The 13,203-nt window shown below is 47.8% G+C and overlaps 3 protein-coding genes across 3 annotated transcripts; all 3 read right to left on the bottom strand.

The window, feature by feature from the left end:
* Window positions 1-16: 16 nt before the first annotated feature.
* On the bottom strand, window positions 17-1,261 carry N7473_007460 (uncharacterized protein; the record flags this gene model as incomplete). The annotated part of the gene is made up of 8 exons (XM_057153400.1): window positions 17-379; window positions 437-569; window positions 590-702; window positions 739-792; window positions 823-885; window positions 955-1,113; window positions 1,135-1,185; window positions 1,235-1,261. The coding sequence occupies 8 exons, from the start codon at window positions 1,259-1,261 to the stop codon at window positions 17-19; spliced, it is 963 nt and encodes a 320-aa protein (XP_057007738.1).
* A 264-nt stretch (window positions 1,262-1,525) lies between these two features.
* Window positions 1,526-2,072, bottom strand: N7473_007459 (glycoside hydrolase superfamily; the record flags this gene model as incomplete). The annotated part of the gene is given in 3 exon segments (XM_057153399.1): window positions 1,526-1,630; window positions 1,659-1,923; window positions 1,942-2,072. Coding segments are annotated over 3 exon segments (501 nt in total), but the record flags the coding sequence as incomplete, so codon positions are not given.
* A 9,574-nt stretch (window positions 2,073-11,646) lies between these two features.
* N7473_007458 (uncharacterized protein) lies at window positions 11,647-12,442 on the bottom strand (the record flags this gene model as incomplete). Its single annotated transcript, XM_057153398.1, has 2 exons — window positions 11,647-12,146; window positions 12,214-12,442. The coding sequence occupies 2 exons, from the start codon at window positions 12,440-12,442 to the stop codon at window positions 11,647-11,649; spliced, it is 729 nt and encodes a 242-aa protein (XP_057007736.1).
* Between the last annotated feature and the right edge of the window lie 761 nt (window positions 12,443-13,203).

The raw sequence follows: 13,203 nt of genomic DNA, 5'->3' as shown, positions 1-13,203 counted from the left end.
TAGGATTCTTAACGCCTTAAGCGGTTGAGGTCTCATCATAACTATAGTAGTCCACTAAGACTGTGAGAACATTATCTTTCGACTTTAGAAGTGATATTAGAAGCTTCAGGGTTATATTTAAAGTGGTTAGGTTAGGGTCGCCTGGATAGCCCCCGATAAGTTGTCCGTTAAGCCACACATTCCACCTAAACGCAAGACCACCAGAGGCAGTGATATTAACAGTGGTCTGATTGTTGCCGTCAAAGTAGCCACGATAAATTTTGGCTCCGGTATAGTAGCTATAATCAGAGCTGAAAAGGACTGGTAAGGTCAGGGGAGTATAAGTGCTAAGCGAGCTGGTTTCGTTCGCAACAATCCACCTTGAATTATTGTACCCAGGCTAAGCTTCTGAAAGATAGTCTACAGAGCACTATTTGTTCAGGGATAGAAGCGATACTGATCTATACTCTGTACCGGGAATCTGAGCCGTATAAGAGCCGTAGAGAGTGTTTGTTGCCCCAAGGCGTTGGGTATTCCACTGGGTTGTCTTGATAGGCACATCACCGACAAAAGCCTCCAAAGTCGTAGTTCTATTATTGTCTCCAGATACTTAAAGAACTTGATGACCAATCGGCGCTGAGCGAACCAGATACGGGCCGAGGATGAATATCTTTGATCGGGCTTTAGAGATAGATATATCGATATTAACGGAGCCCAGAAGTACTAGGCTATAGGTTGATCAAGCAGCAGTACAATAACCCCATTTAAGAACCGAAGGATTGTAGAGCCTTTAGCCTGTGTATACTTGATTTTCTAGTAGCCAGAATTGAGTGTTAAATTCACGGAAGACGCGCCGTATATCTCAAATGTCAAGTTCTTCAACGTCTTGAAGGCAAATTCCCCGGTCTAGCCTTCCCACAGATACAGCGCCAGATTATCATGGCCGGGGAATACACTATTTATTAGCACATCTACAGACGAATAGGGAAGATTCCGGTTACCGAACTTATAGTCAGTAACCAGGATCTTGCTTTGTCGTCCCGCAAGCTGAATATCTAGAACAGTAATGTTGCCGAGGCTGGTGTTCAAGTAGGCCGAAAACGTGATAGTCGAGGTTAATGAGGTTTTGTCCTGCTACAACACAGTAAAAGTTACCCCCGTATCTGGATTCTTCAAGACCCAACTAAAAGCACTAATCGATGAAAGCTGTTTAAAGGTTAGTCACGCGCCTGGAGAGCCTTAGCTAGAAACTGACACTATAGCCTGACCCGTTTCCAAGCATATAGATCTTGAGCAAATTAGGTGTGGATCCTGAGAAGAGCTGCACTAGCTTTGTTTGCTAAAGCTTAGCCTATTTTTCTCGAGTTTCTCGGAGTGGAGTCCTGCTCATTTAGTGAGTTACGGATCAAAGCATTAGTTAAGCGAGGCGTGGTCTTACTTATAGTTATTGCTCGAGTAGGCGACCGGACAAGCGGCTATAGGCGTTGTCAGTGATATTTCTAGGGAGGTTATTTGCGATAGGAGGACTTCCTTACAGTAGCCCTAATTAGTTCCCCTTATGGCCTTCATAAATACTCCGGAGTGTCACACGTTGACCGATGTTATTCTTGTAGTATATGTCCGCAAAATTAGTGCTGTGTTCGCTCCGGTACTATTATATGGTTAGGTCTGTAGTTCACTAATAAGAGATCCATTTTCTCGCAGTTGAAAAATGATTCGCTCATATCGTTATAGTTCTGGGGCGCACCGTAAGTTAGAGTACGTCCGCCTTTAAACTCGGCGAGGTAGATAGGCCTAGCCCATAAGTAGTTCATAAACCACTGATAGTACGTCTGAACAACGTTAAATCCAGTGGCGCTATTGTAGTTGTTTCTAGAGAGAAACCCGCCATGGTAGCTGTCTAAGCTATAAATGTCCACGGCCACTCCGATATTTTGGTAGTCTCTTGACTAGGACTGCGACCTTATCCCCTTTTCATTATGAGGCGTAGGAACTGATACCCCTATATCCTTGAGTACACTTTCAAGTTGCTTTATGTAAAGAATAAGAGTATTATTAGGATTGTGGCTAGTCTCTTGTAGTTCATTTTCGACCTAGCAGAGGATGACCGGCTATGTATCTTAGATTAGCGCATCACATTATATTAGGAAAGGATTTTATACATACACCACCCCCTGTGATCTAATTAGCCGCAATTATGCGTCCAATATTTGATATTCAGCTTGAGAATATTGCAGTTGATCCGCCGGTCAACGCAACTCAATTTTCTTGTTCTAATGTGAATGCTCCTATTGGGTTCAGCTGCTAGTTGTGGTCATTTTGCTTTCTTTCCTTCTGAACAAGCACCCAGTCACAAGTCTGGATTTTGAGACTGGACGTGAGAGCGGATCGGTCCAGCTAGATACATGTCAAATTGATATCTTTTAGAAGATCTTTCATCACTAATCTTCTAAGTTGTCTTTGGCACCATCTCTTCGTTATCTGTAAGGCCTTACTGTAGAGACGATTTCAAAATACTTTGTTAGGGTTCCTGTCATATAAATCGCCACTGTAACTATATGGCGGAGATGACTTCGGAGTACATGGGACGAATATTAACTTTCACGCAGGGACATGAATCAACCTTCAAGAACGAGGTTTTGATTCGTGGATAGTTTCCGGGAAGTTAATCCAGTTGTCTGTTCCAGATTTAGATAGATATCCAGGGCAGTCTTTTTGATTCTTGTTTTAAGATTCAAGTGGCGTGAGCACGGTTGATAAAGGCGGTACTATCGAAACTAATAGTACTCCATGCGGTCAGTGCAGAAGATTGTCATGCTGGCGATTTTACCCAGCCAATCGAATTCAAGCGATGAATGAGGAGTTGAGATCAAAACGGTTGAAATCATTTGCGAGGAGAATATTCCCGTAACATCATCGTCCCAGGTGTTGACGGCCATAGCATGTTTCAGAAGTGCCCTTGCACCCTCGTATTCTACCTGAGACACTTAAGGTTAGTTGCAGGACATCACGTTACCTCTTCGTATATTCAGACATCCCGCCCGTCATCACCATCTTCCGTTTCATACAAGGCAGGAGGTTAAAATGGATATCCTGCCAAGTACAACATTGGATTTTCCTCGAGGGCAGACACATCCCTACTTTGCTAGTAACTTGATTTTACATGTCAGCACCCCTGCGTCTCACACCAGCCGCTCTTATCGTGGCTCGCTATGACTTCACGACAACACGTGGTTGCGCCACAGCCTGGGAACATGTCTAGAGCATTGGCATTTCATTTTAGTAAGAAAACAGTCAGACAATGGTTTGTCAAAGCACCTCACAAGAAGTCGGGACAAATGGCCCCACGGCTAGAGCCCTGTTTCTGAGTCTCTTGCGGGGGAAGAAGAGGGGCAGGGGGCTCAACCACAAATCCCAAGAAATCAGGCGGGTCATGATTATTATTATCATATCATGCATCTTTTCAAAGCCCATTTCCCTAAAGCGGGGATGCCTCGGATCCCGTGGAATAGCAGCCTCAGGTCTCGGTCAGCCCGGGAGATCTCCGGCTCCTTTCGCCTTGTTGATGACGACGTTGAAAGAGAACGGACCAACGGCTGTGCGGGACTCCCGCACGAGCCCGCCGCCAATCCCAAGAAATGAATCAATAGTCACTGATCAACGAGTCATCGAAGCTCGTGAACGAGGTTGTAATACTTACTCCAACGTCCTTGGAAGAACAATCCACCTCAGCCCCATCGTATCCGAATAAGCCCAGGCACCCATGACCATTTGGCCTCTCCCCCAATCACCAAGCATACCAGTCACCTGGATACGTATCCCTGATTTCAACGGTCCAAGGTCAATCCCGCCAACGTGGACAAAGTCGGAATTCTTTCCTGATTTCCTCCTTTCCAAGGCCCCTGTCGTGCTCTCCACGTGGGGCTGGCGACATAATCGTATGAGCTGGCCCATGCACGACGATGTAAGAGGAACAATAGCGGCCAGAGTAGGGAGGAGGATTATACGGAAACACGGGAGCTAGATGCACACTCTCTGAGACTCTGTATTTACAGTATCTCTCTGCCTATAGCTATGCTTCACCCTATCCTGTACTCTGTAGCCTAGCGTCATATCCATTGTTGCAGCGCGATATGCGTCAGACTAAAATAACGCCATGCATGTCTGTATCGCGCATGCTCATCGCCTGTCGATAAGAGTCGCGCCAGATCGGTGGCACTCCCGATGGGCTGGCGGATAGAGAGTGGACCTTTAGATGCATAGTGATGTATCCGATTTGTATACACATACCAAAGGAATAGCTACATTAGATTAGACGAATTGATGTACTAACTAGCCAGGACGATACTCTGAGGTAATCATGTACTCTGTACAGCCTACCTGCTGTGAACAAAGACCCCCTCGTGTCCCGTGCTGCGTCAGTCGTCTGACGACCGCCGCATTGCGCATTGCGCCTCGCTTGTCACTATCCCTGCTATGCCGGGCGCATGGACTTGGATGGCGGCTGGGTGGTGGTGAAACGAGCGGGCGGGGCGATGGTGTTTCAAGCTGCTGCGACAGCGGATATGATTCAGATAGACATCATTCTGATTATTGCATGCATGCATCATGTTTCTTTTTCAACCAGGTATGTTTAATCTATTTCGGGGCTAATCAAGTTTTTAAAGCGGGAGAAGATTATGCACGACATCGTGTGATGGATGATAAATTCATGATAAAAAGACAAAATGCTTCTGCGGGGGTATATTAAAATAAAAAAGTCTATGATACATGCCGTTGATTCAGAATCGGCCCAACAATGCAAGCGGCTAAAAACGACAGATGAAAAACAATAGGAAAAGCCGGTAGAAAGAAAAGAAAATCAGAGGCTGATTACAAAAAAGATAGAGAGAATCGGTCGAAATGACCTATCAGTTCGACCCGCGAATCAGACAGAAAAAAAGGGAAGTCAAAGAAAGTCAAGAGAGATAATGACCCGCCAGCGTCAAATTGACGACTGGCCGATCGGGAGCGTTGCAAGTGATCTGAGATGATCTGAGCGTCGTCAACAGGGCACAGGAACGGCGCGAAGCACTGCCAGCCAATTGTTGGAGCCGCGGCCGGTGAGGAGAAAATGTCGATCTCCGCATCTGCGCGTCAGAGCTGCAATCTTCAACCAAGATTCGGTAGATTGCAACCCCCCGCACGTCCGGATGGAGGGAATCCAAATCCCGAAACAGTGGATCAAGAAAAGATGAAATTGTAGTAAATAAAAAAGAATATTGTATCAAAAAAGTGGCTGATAATGCAGAAGTCGAAGAGCGGGGAGGGCCCTGTAGCGCCAGCGCCGGGTCCCCCTCCTGATTGGAATGACCGGGTGAGATTGAATGGTGAGAGAGAAGATAATGTAGGAAAAGCAAGAATGCTTGCTTTGTCCCTCCGTCAGCCCGGAAGGTGAAACGAGCGGGTCGTTTTCCCCCTCCTCTGCACGCATAGCCAGAACTGCTGTAGGCGTGGCCGAGAGGATGCGCGGCGAGGAAGATTCTACTCGGGTGGTTATTGTTGCCATGAGCGGATAGACCGGGCGGACGGAGGAGTCGGGTGAACCGGGTTGGTTGAAGAAGGTTGGAGTATTAGAAGGGTCGATATTTTGACAAGAGGCCGAATTCGAGAGGGAAATTCATCAAGTAGCCGGAACCAGATCGATTGCGCGAAGTCATTTCATATCCATGCCGAAGGGAAAGCCCTCCCAGATGTCGTGGGTGCAATCCCGGCTAGGCCGGGATATACACCAGTGTCGTCACGGTCATTGGAGATGGGCGGATTTATTTTGGCAAAGGAGGCAGAGGGCCCTTGGGAGGAGGACCAGGGCATGGAGGGAAGGAGTTTCCGACGGAAGGCATATTGATTGGTGTGGTGGTGGTGTGGTTGGTGGGAAGGTAGAAGAATATCGTAGGTTGCTAGTAGTATAGCAGGGTAGATAGTAGTAGACAATATTGTAAAGCGTCGAAACTTTGAGTGGTTCACGTAAATCACGGATGATGGAGTGAGGAAAGAGAAAAAAGTGTCGGCCGAGGAGCACGAGTGTTCTTATAGCCAGAAATGATCTTTCCCAGGCTGGGATTATGGATACCATCATTATGATTTATGATTTATGATTATTATTATTTTTAGGATTATTATTTTTATTTTACGGTGTACGGAGTAAACTATAGTAGGACTAAATTACATTAGTGCAGCCTGCTACACACTGACTTTCCACTTTCCCACCCCCCATCGAACATCCCTGCCATGAACAGGAGGCTGAGTATCCACCTGATCTGACGTAGGAATTATTACGATTTGACCAAGCGTGTAGGCCGATGAATAATGCACCCCTAAGGGGAAATCCAATGGAAATTCCCTAGTTTTTCTAGAAGCTCTCCACCCCGAATTCCCGCGTGGCGTTTTCTGTCTCTGGTGAACCACTAGTGGATAGGGACGGGAGCGCAGGAAAGGGGGGAGGAAGGAAAGAAGAAGAAAGGAAATTTTAACTACGTATCATATATACGTATGTATATTGGATCATCACTGGGTCATAATTTGATCATTGATTCTTAATTACTCCGCCGAATGTGTAATAATCATCAATATGTTCTCCGTACTGGAGAAACCAAAAACTAACCCTAAGATGACATTACACACCCTCGGAAGCTAAATGTTCCTTTGCAGTTTGAATAGCCCAATACTACATTCTGCCCATAGCACACTCATCTCTGTTTACCAATAATTTACCTCTGCAGTGTCACGACGGTGTTCGCCAGCCAAATTATCATGAAACCACGCGAGGTGACAACTGGGAATGGGCAATCTCCCGTGGCCCCACCAAGGCTCCATCAGGACGGTTCCTCGATGCGGTGAGCGGAGGAACGAATTCGAGTTTTTTTGGTCTTTCTTTACTGCTTTATTTTTTTTTTGTCTGAGCCCTGGACATCCTTGTCAAGAGAGTATTTGAATAGCCTGTCAAGAGCAGGAAGGAAACTCCTCTAAGAACAGGTCTAAGCGTTTGTCCACGAAGCCTACAAAGTATGTACTTTGTACACAAATTCCCATGTCTCCAATAAAATCGATGACTCAACCACCACCGAGTGTACAGAGTACGGGGCCGGAAATTAAAGAAAAAAAAAAAAAAAAGATAGGGTCCAACCAGTCAGGATAAGCGACACGTGCTAGCGTGTCGATCGCAAGGGAAGAAAAGAAGCAAAGAAAGAATCAAAGCACCAAAAATTCCTATTTCCAGACTAACGGAGGGACTGGAGATGGAATCATCTCCAACAAGTTCGAGTTAGACCCGGGTTTTCGCCGATTCGTATGGCCCATCCTGCCGGGTTTGTGCCAGGCCACCCAAGGTTGAAAGATCAGGCATCCGTCACGATTTGAGGATCAGGATAAGCTGTCTGTGGCGCAGGGACTCGGCTTACAACGATGATTCGTCTGTTTTACTCAGGTTTGACTCTCGGGCAGATGGGTGAGCCAGCAAGAACAAATAGAAAAAAAGAAATTCATGGTGATTTTCCTCGGATTTTTATCTGACACGTCAACATCATAAGTATTTGTAAACGTTGTAAACGTTATGTCTTTCTTTCTTTCTTTTATTTTTCTCCCTTTTTTTTCTTGGTCCCCGTGGCTCAGATAGCGGTCTGCGTCCGGGGATGGTGGGGGAGACTGACTTTGTCTCAGGGGGAGGCGAATTTCTTGCCCTCCTTACCACTTCAAAGGCAAAGACAACTCCAATGAAAGAGGCTAAAATAAAAATTTTCTAAATAGGGCCAGGGTTGACAGTCTCACCCTCGACACCACCGGACCCATCACCGACCGTGGTTGATACCCGTGGTGTTTATTCAACATAACCAGCAAATAGAATGTGGACGATTATGTGTTCAAAGAACAGCCAAGATCTAATGGTGAGGCTATTCTTGATACCTGGCCGAAGCGAAGGGTGTCTCTCCCGTTTCTTTCGGGGAATTTCGCAGTTGCTTATCGGTAGGTTACGAATAGAAAAGAGAAATGTTATCTCTAGTCCAAGTAATGATAGATTTGAATCACTAATAAGAATGATTATTACATACAGCTTTGTGCAGTAGTTTGTGCTTTAGTGCCAGTGTCAAGAAAGCCCTAAACTCATGCGGGAACCCAATTTTAAGTCGTTGCCCGCTAGCGGAGAACACAGCCGAGTCACCTCCGTCCAGGGCTGTCGGCCTGTCGCTGATGATGCCACGGTTTCTAAGCTGACAGTCATCCCACACCTGCAGATATCAAGATGATAATATCATGGCACTATCCATGAAACCGATAATAGCATAGAGTACTCCGTTGTCTATCTCTTGTCCTCGCTTACAGAGTACAAAAATGCAAATACAAATCGCTAATGTACTCGGCCAAACAAAGGTAGTCGCGGATAAACTACTCCGTCCATTGCACATCCTCATTTTAACACTGCAGCGGGTACAACAAGCTTGCATGTGCATGGATTGCCCTTGCCCCTCTTCTTCATCAAATGGACATGCAGCATGCAGCATGCAGGTGTACAGGCATGCAATGCCACTCGTTCATCGCCCTAAAACCCCCCCCTGCTCCCCAGGGTTGATCCCGCACATCACTGGGCCGGGGAGGTGTTGTTTCAAGAAAGATCTACCCTAACTACGCCATACTTTCTACGGAGTAGTGAGCGTATATACTGCACGATCCTGAGACTACGCTGCGCTGCCCATGTGGCGTCAATTGCGTGCTCGGCATCCGATCGCTGATTGAAGCGATGGATATCGACTCCGTAGTCCGGTACTCCGTAGTACTATCCTAATTATCTACTACAGCAACGCATACAAACGGATATTGATGCGTATGCATCTTGCAAGGTGTAGTAGTCGGAGTATACGCTCCGTATGCAGTAGCAGACACTACTGCAAGAATCCCCAAATTGGAGAGCCCATCTCTCCAAATCATTTTAATTCTCCGGCATGCCCCGGAAGTGAGACCTCCGCAACTCCGGAATTAAGCATACGTTTGCCCTGTTTTTTGGAGCAGGTTCAAGTTGAGTTGCTTAGTCTCCTTCGTACGGGCGTACTTGGACCTCTAATACTACCCTATCTGGCCCTGAGCCCTCCAATACCACGTAATCTTTAACAAAGCAAGGCAAAAAGGCAAACAACCCAGGTCAATGGGGTCGACGGGCCCAAACCGCAATGTGCGCATGACCACAGCCCTATACGGTAAGTTGGTGGGCAATGAGCATCGCCCTTGTCCGTGCGACCGGGATTTGGGAAATTTAAAAAGAGCAGATCAGAGAGATCAGAGTGGCGGGATTCGTCAAAGTTGCCAAGTCTACTCCGTAGTGACTCCATACTTCATTACAGTATCTCCATAACGTCTGTGCCTAGTAGCCTACTATTCCTGTTCCTGGTTCTGGTGGATACACTTGGCTGCCTGTGGCAGTGTGTGCCTGTACCTGGCATCCGGATAAAGTTCGCGGCTCTAGCGGTTCCCACAGTCCAAAAATCACTGTACTACCACTGGACAAAGCAGCGAGAGGAGTTGTGGAGCCTAAAAAGGTCCTGGAAACAAACGAGTGGCAAAATACCCCGTCTATGTGGGACAGGCTACAGGCTACAGGCTACAGCAAATGCGAAAAGGGGAAAAGAGAAACAAAGAAGGAAGGTTTCCTCCCCGAATCTCAACAAAGGCCAACGAAATTCCAGCTACGCTAAGACTAAAAGACTAAAGAGGCCACAAACTTCAATAAACGAGTTTCGATGGGGATTAGGGCGGTGCAAAAATCTCCACTGAAGAATGGGGGTGCACCGGCCGCCGTTCCGCGCCGTTGGAATTGGTGTGGGATAGCTTAGTGGAGGTCTCTCCGAGCCCGGGCTCGGGAAAAGGAGAGGTAGGGAATCGGACATTTTTCACCGGAGAGCAGTCGTGGTTGGTGTTTTCGAGATTTATTATCTATTTTGCTTCTGCTATACGAAAAGGCTGTTCTAATCTATGCTCTGTCAAGCGTAAACGATGATATTGAAGGATTTAGCTCACTTTTAGAATTCAGGAACGAGGATCAACAGTGAGTTGCCTGTTTGGGCCCGGCCCCGCCAGCACGTGGCAAAAGGGGTTTGTTTGGGTTGACTTTGCTTGATATGGAGGTTCGTTGAGTTGGTTCCAAGGTACATGGTCACCCTTGAATTCATGGTTGTTCGGGATATATATAGGAATCTATAGATGCGGTTTGACGACCGTTTGACAGTTTAATTAGTGATCCAGGTAGATAGGTTGCTGTACGCCAACATACATTCCGAATAGTATACTACACTCTATGTGGTATATCCAATTCCATACAGCTAAGTTGGCTCCGTTCGACTCCTTCCTCTATGGTACTGAACCCAGGACTAGAGATATTACGCAATTTCCAAGAGATAGTCTATTCGCTAGCTCACGTTACTATCTTAATCTCTATCCGACTGGCTAGGATGATTTCCCGTTTCCCAACAGATTGGGTCGGCAAGTACGGAGACGGGAGTAACGGAGAAAATCAAGCCAATAAATCTGCTCATCTAATTCCAAAAGAACCTAATCAATTCCCTAGTTTAACCCTAGATCAACCAAAAAATTTCAGTCCTGCACGAGAACCGGTTGACCGCCAATGGGGTTATGGGGAAGGTCACGGGAAGTGGTGGAGGAGACGGGCTGTTTCACGTCGGGGATCCACCTTGACAATAATCATCGGAGTTCGACGCGATTTTCTGGAAACAAACTGGAAACAAACGGCGAACCGAGGCCCCGCTAGAGCGAAGCCACATGATCTTCGGTGCGAGAGTCCAGTTGTGCGCTGAAGAGCTGAGGCTGGGTGGGACTGCAATGTTCTTGGGAAATGGCCAGCAAGGTCATCGCGATGGTCTATGAAGCCAGGAGGAGCTTGATGATTTCCATCTTTTGCCGCTGTGCCAGGGTGGTAGTCATGGTCTCCTTCATCCATGGATGTTTATCATGAAAACAACCGAGACATGGAATTATCAGGCATGATTCGAAACTGGCGTCTCCCGATGACCAACACGCGATCTGAGATCAGCCATGGCGTAGGCAACTCAAATACCTCGCCATGTCTTGCCGAAATTCTAATCTTGACGGTTCCAGAAAGCTGGCAGTGCTTAGACCTGGCTAGGCTCTTAACTGGGGTTGACCGCCACCTGCGTAGCGAATCTCTGGGGTTTCGATCATGGAAGCCGCGGCCATCCGATCTCCTCATTAGATGATCCCAAAGGTACCCGAGGCGGGAAGCAGGAATAGGCAACAAAGGCCTTGTATGCAGAGATATACTCGTAACATGGGTACAGCGTCGGATCCGGCCACGAGCAACCCCTTTCGTGCTGGTACATTTAGAAAATACCATGCAATTACCCAGGTGGTTCGCGTATCCAAGAAGGCTGGCATGTCGGCATCTCTGCAACTCTGCAATTTAGGTATGTATCACAGGGAGCACCCTGCGCCTCTGCGACAGGTCACGCCACGACGGCTACCCACCATCCAAGGCAGAGGCGAGGCTTAAACCTTGCAGCTTATCCTCAGCCACATACGAGAGGGGCAGTAGCAGGTTGTACTGTAGGATAAGTGTTTAAGGTCTGCTGTCCAACAACAGAACAGGCAAGGCCATGGCTCTACCCCTCAGTCTTCGCCGAGACCTGTCTGGGCCTGGCTGGAGATCCATTCCTCCATCAGAGGTTGTTTCGGTTCCGATGTAGCTGTACGTCCCTGCGCCCGGTCTCCTTTGCGGGTAATGAGCAAGCAGAGTACCCATCCTGTGATGTTGAAGCTTTCGTAATGGGTGCTAAAACGCAGCTTTTTCTCATCTCCTGTCGGCTCCTCTCCAGTTTGGGGCTCAGTTCCAATCTCTGATAGTGCGATCGCCTCTGGACCGTTGCCATATCCAGCGGCTTCAGGAATATTGCTCAAATCGACTTCGGCCTCGCTGTCGTCACTGTCCAGAATGACCTCTGCCCTGGCAGACTTGGCCGGGCCAGCCGAGTCCTCCGTCAAGTCCTCTGCAGGCTCTGGTTTCAGCTTCTTGTTCTTCTTGCTGTCCGGTTGGTGGAAGGTCTTGTTGCGGGTCAACAGGGCATGACGAGTACGCGACTCGCGGAGGAAGATGGCGACTTCGAATTCATCTGCAAGAGTAGTGGAAAATGACGTCAGTCACGGCGTTCTCGATACCTGCAACGAGTGTTTCCCTACCTTCAGCAATGACATCCTTCACGGGCTTTCCCTTCTTGCGCGACCATAGCCGTTCATTCTCTTCCCGCAACTTGGGCAGGACTAGCGGTTGGATTGCAGCAAAGATGCGAGGGAGGACCGGATCGCGTGGATTCAAGAGCCAACGCGAGTCAGATGGGTTGTCCAGATAAATGCGACACTCTAGCACTGAGTATTTGCTGATGCGTAGATAACGACGGATGGGAGCCATGTTGTATGTGTGGATCGTAGGTAAAAGATTCACTTGGAGCGATCTGGAGAAGCTGAGAGCTCATTGAGTCTGTGCCTGGAAGCTTCCCGCCCGGCAGCAGATCCTGTGATTGGCGAAGAGTCACGCCTCTGTCATCACCACCCCTGTACTCCAGGTCAAAGAATTCTTCTCTGAATCAACAATTCTTCTTTCTCATCAATGTCGATAATCATCATCTCCGACAACCATCTGGAGCCCTATCTTAATAACCCGCTATGGCCTTAGCTCTATCGTAAGTGCTCGATTGCCACGTGACCGGGGGCCAACCACTGCGAGCGGAAAAGATTCTGACCGTCCCCAAGGTCCTCACTAGCCGTCCGGGCTGGAACACACCGGAAGTACCCAGTACCTCAGTTCTCACTTTAGTTCATGCGTGAATGAAAGTACTGGGTACTTTCAGCAAACTTCCATCTTTTGACGTCTTCGAGGCCAACAAGGTCCCCATGGGTCCCCCCGCCGCTGGGAAGTCCGGCGGGCGGTTACGATTTCCGCAGAGTTTGATGGCGGGTTCAATACAATTCCAATCCCTCTTCTGTCAATCGTGACACTCAGATTTCCATATTGATCTTTTTGTCTTCGAAAAGGACGGCGGTTCAGTGTCTGCACACCTTCCTACCCCGGTAGTGATTCCTGGTACTAGACGCTTTCGGGAAACCAGCCATATCCACCATCCCGCCCCCTCCGACTCAGATAACGGACAAAGTCACTGCTTCACCTGCTCA

This window comes from Penicillium subrubescens (genome assembly GCF_028828155.1).
Source record: "Penicillium subrubescens strain IBT 31985 chromosome Unknown utg000005l_segment0_segment0, whole genome shotgun sequence".
Taxonomy (NCBI): Eukaryota; Fungi; Ascomycota; class Eurotiomycetes; order Eurotiales; family Aspergillaceae; genus Penicillium; species Penicillium subrubescens.
The sequence above is the reverse complement of the archived record's forward strand: the minus strand, read 5'-3'. Positions and strand labels throughout refer to the sequence as shown.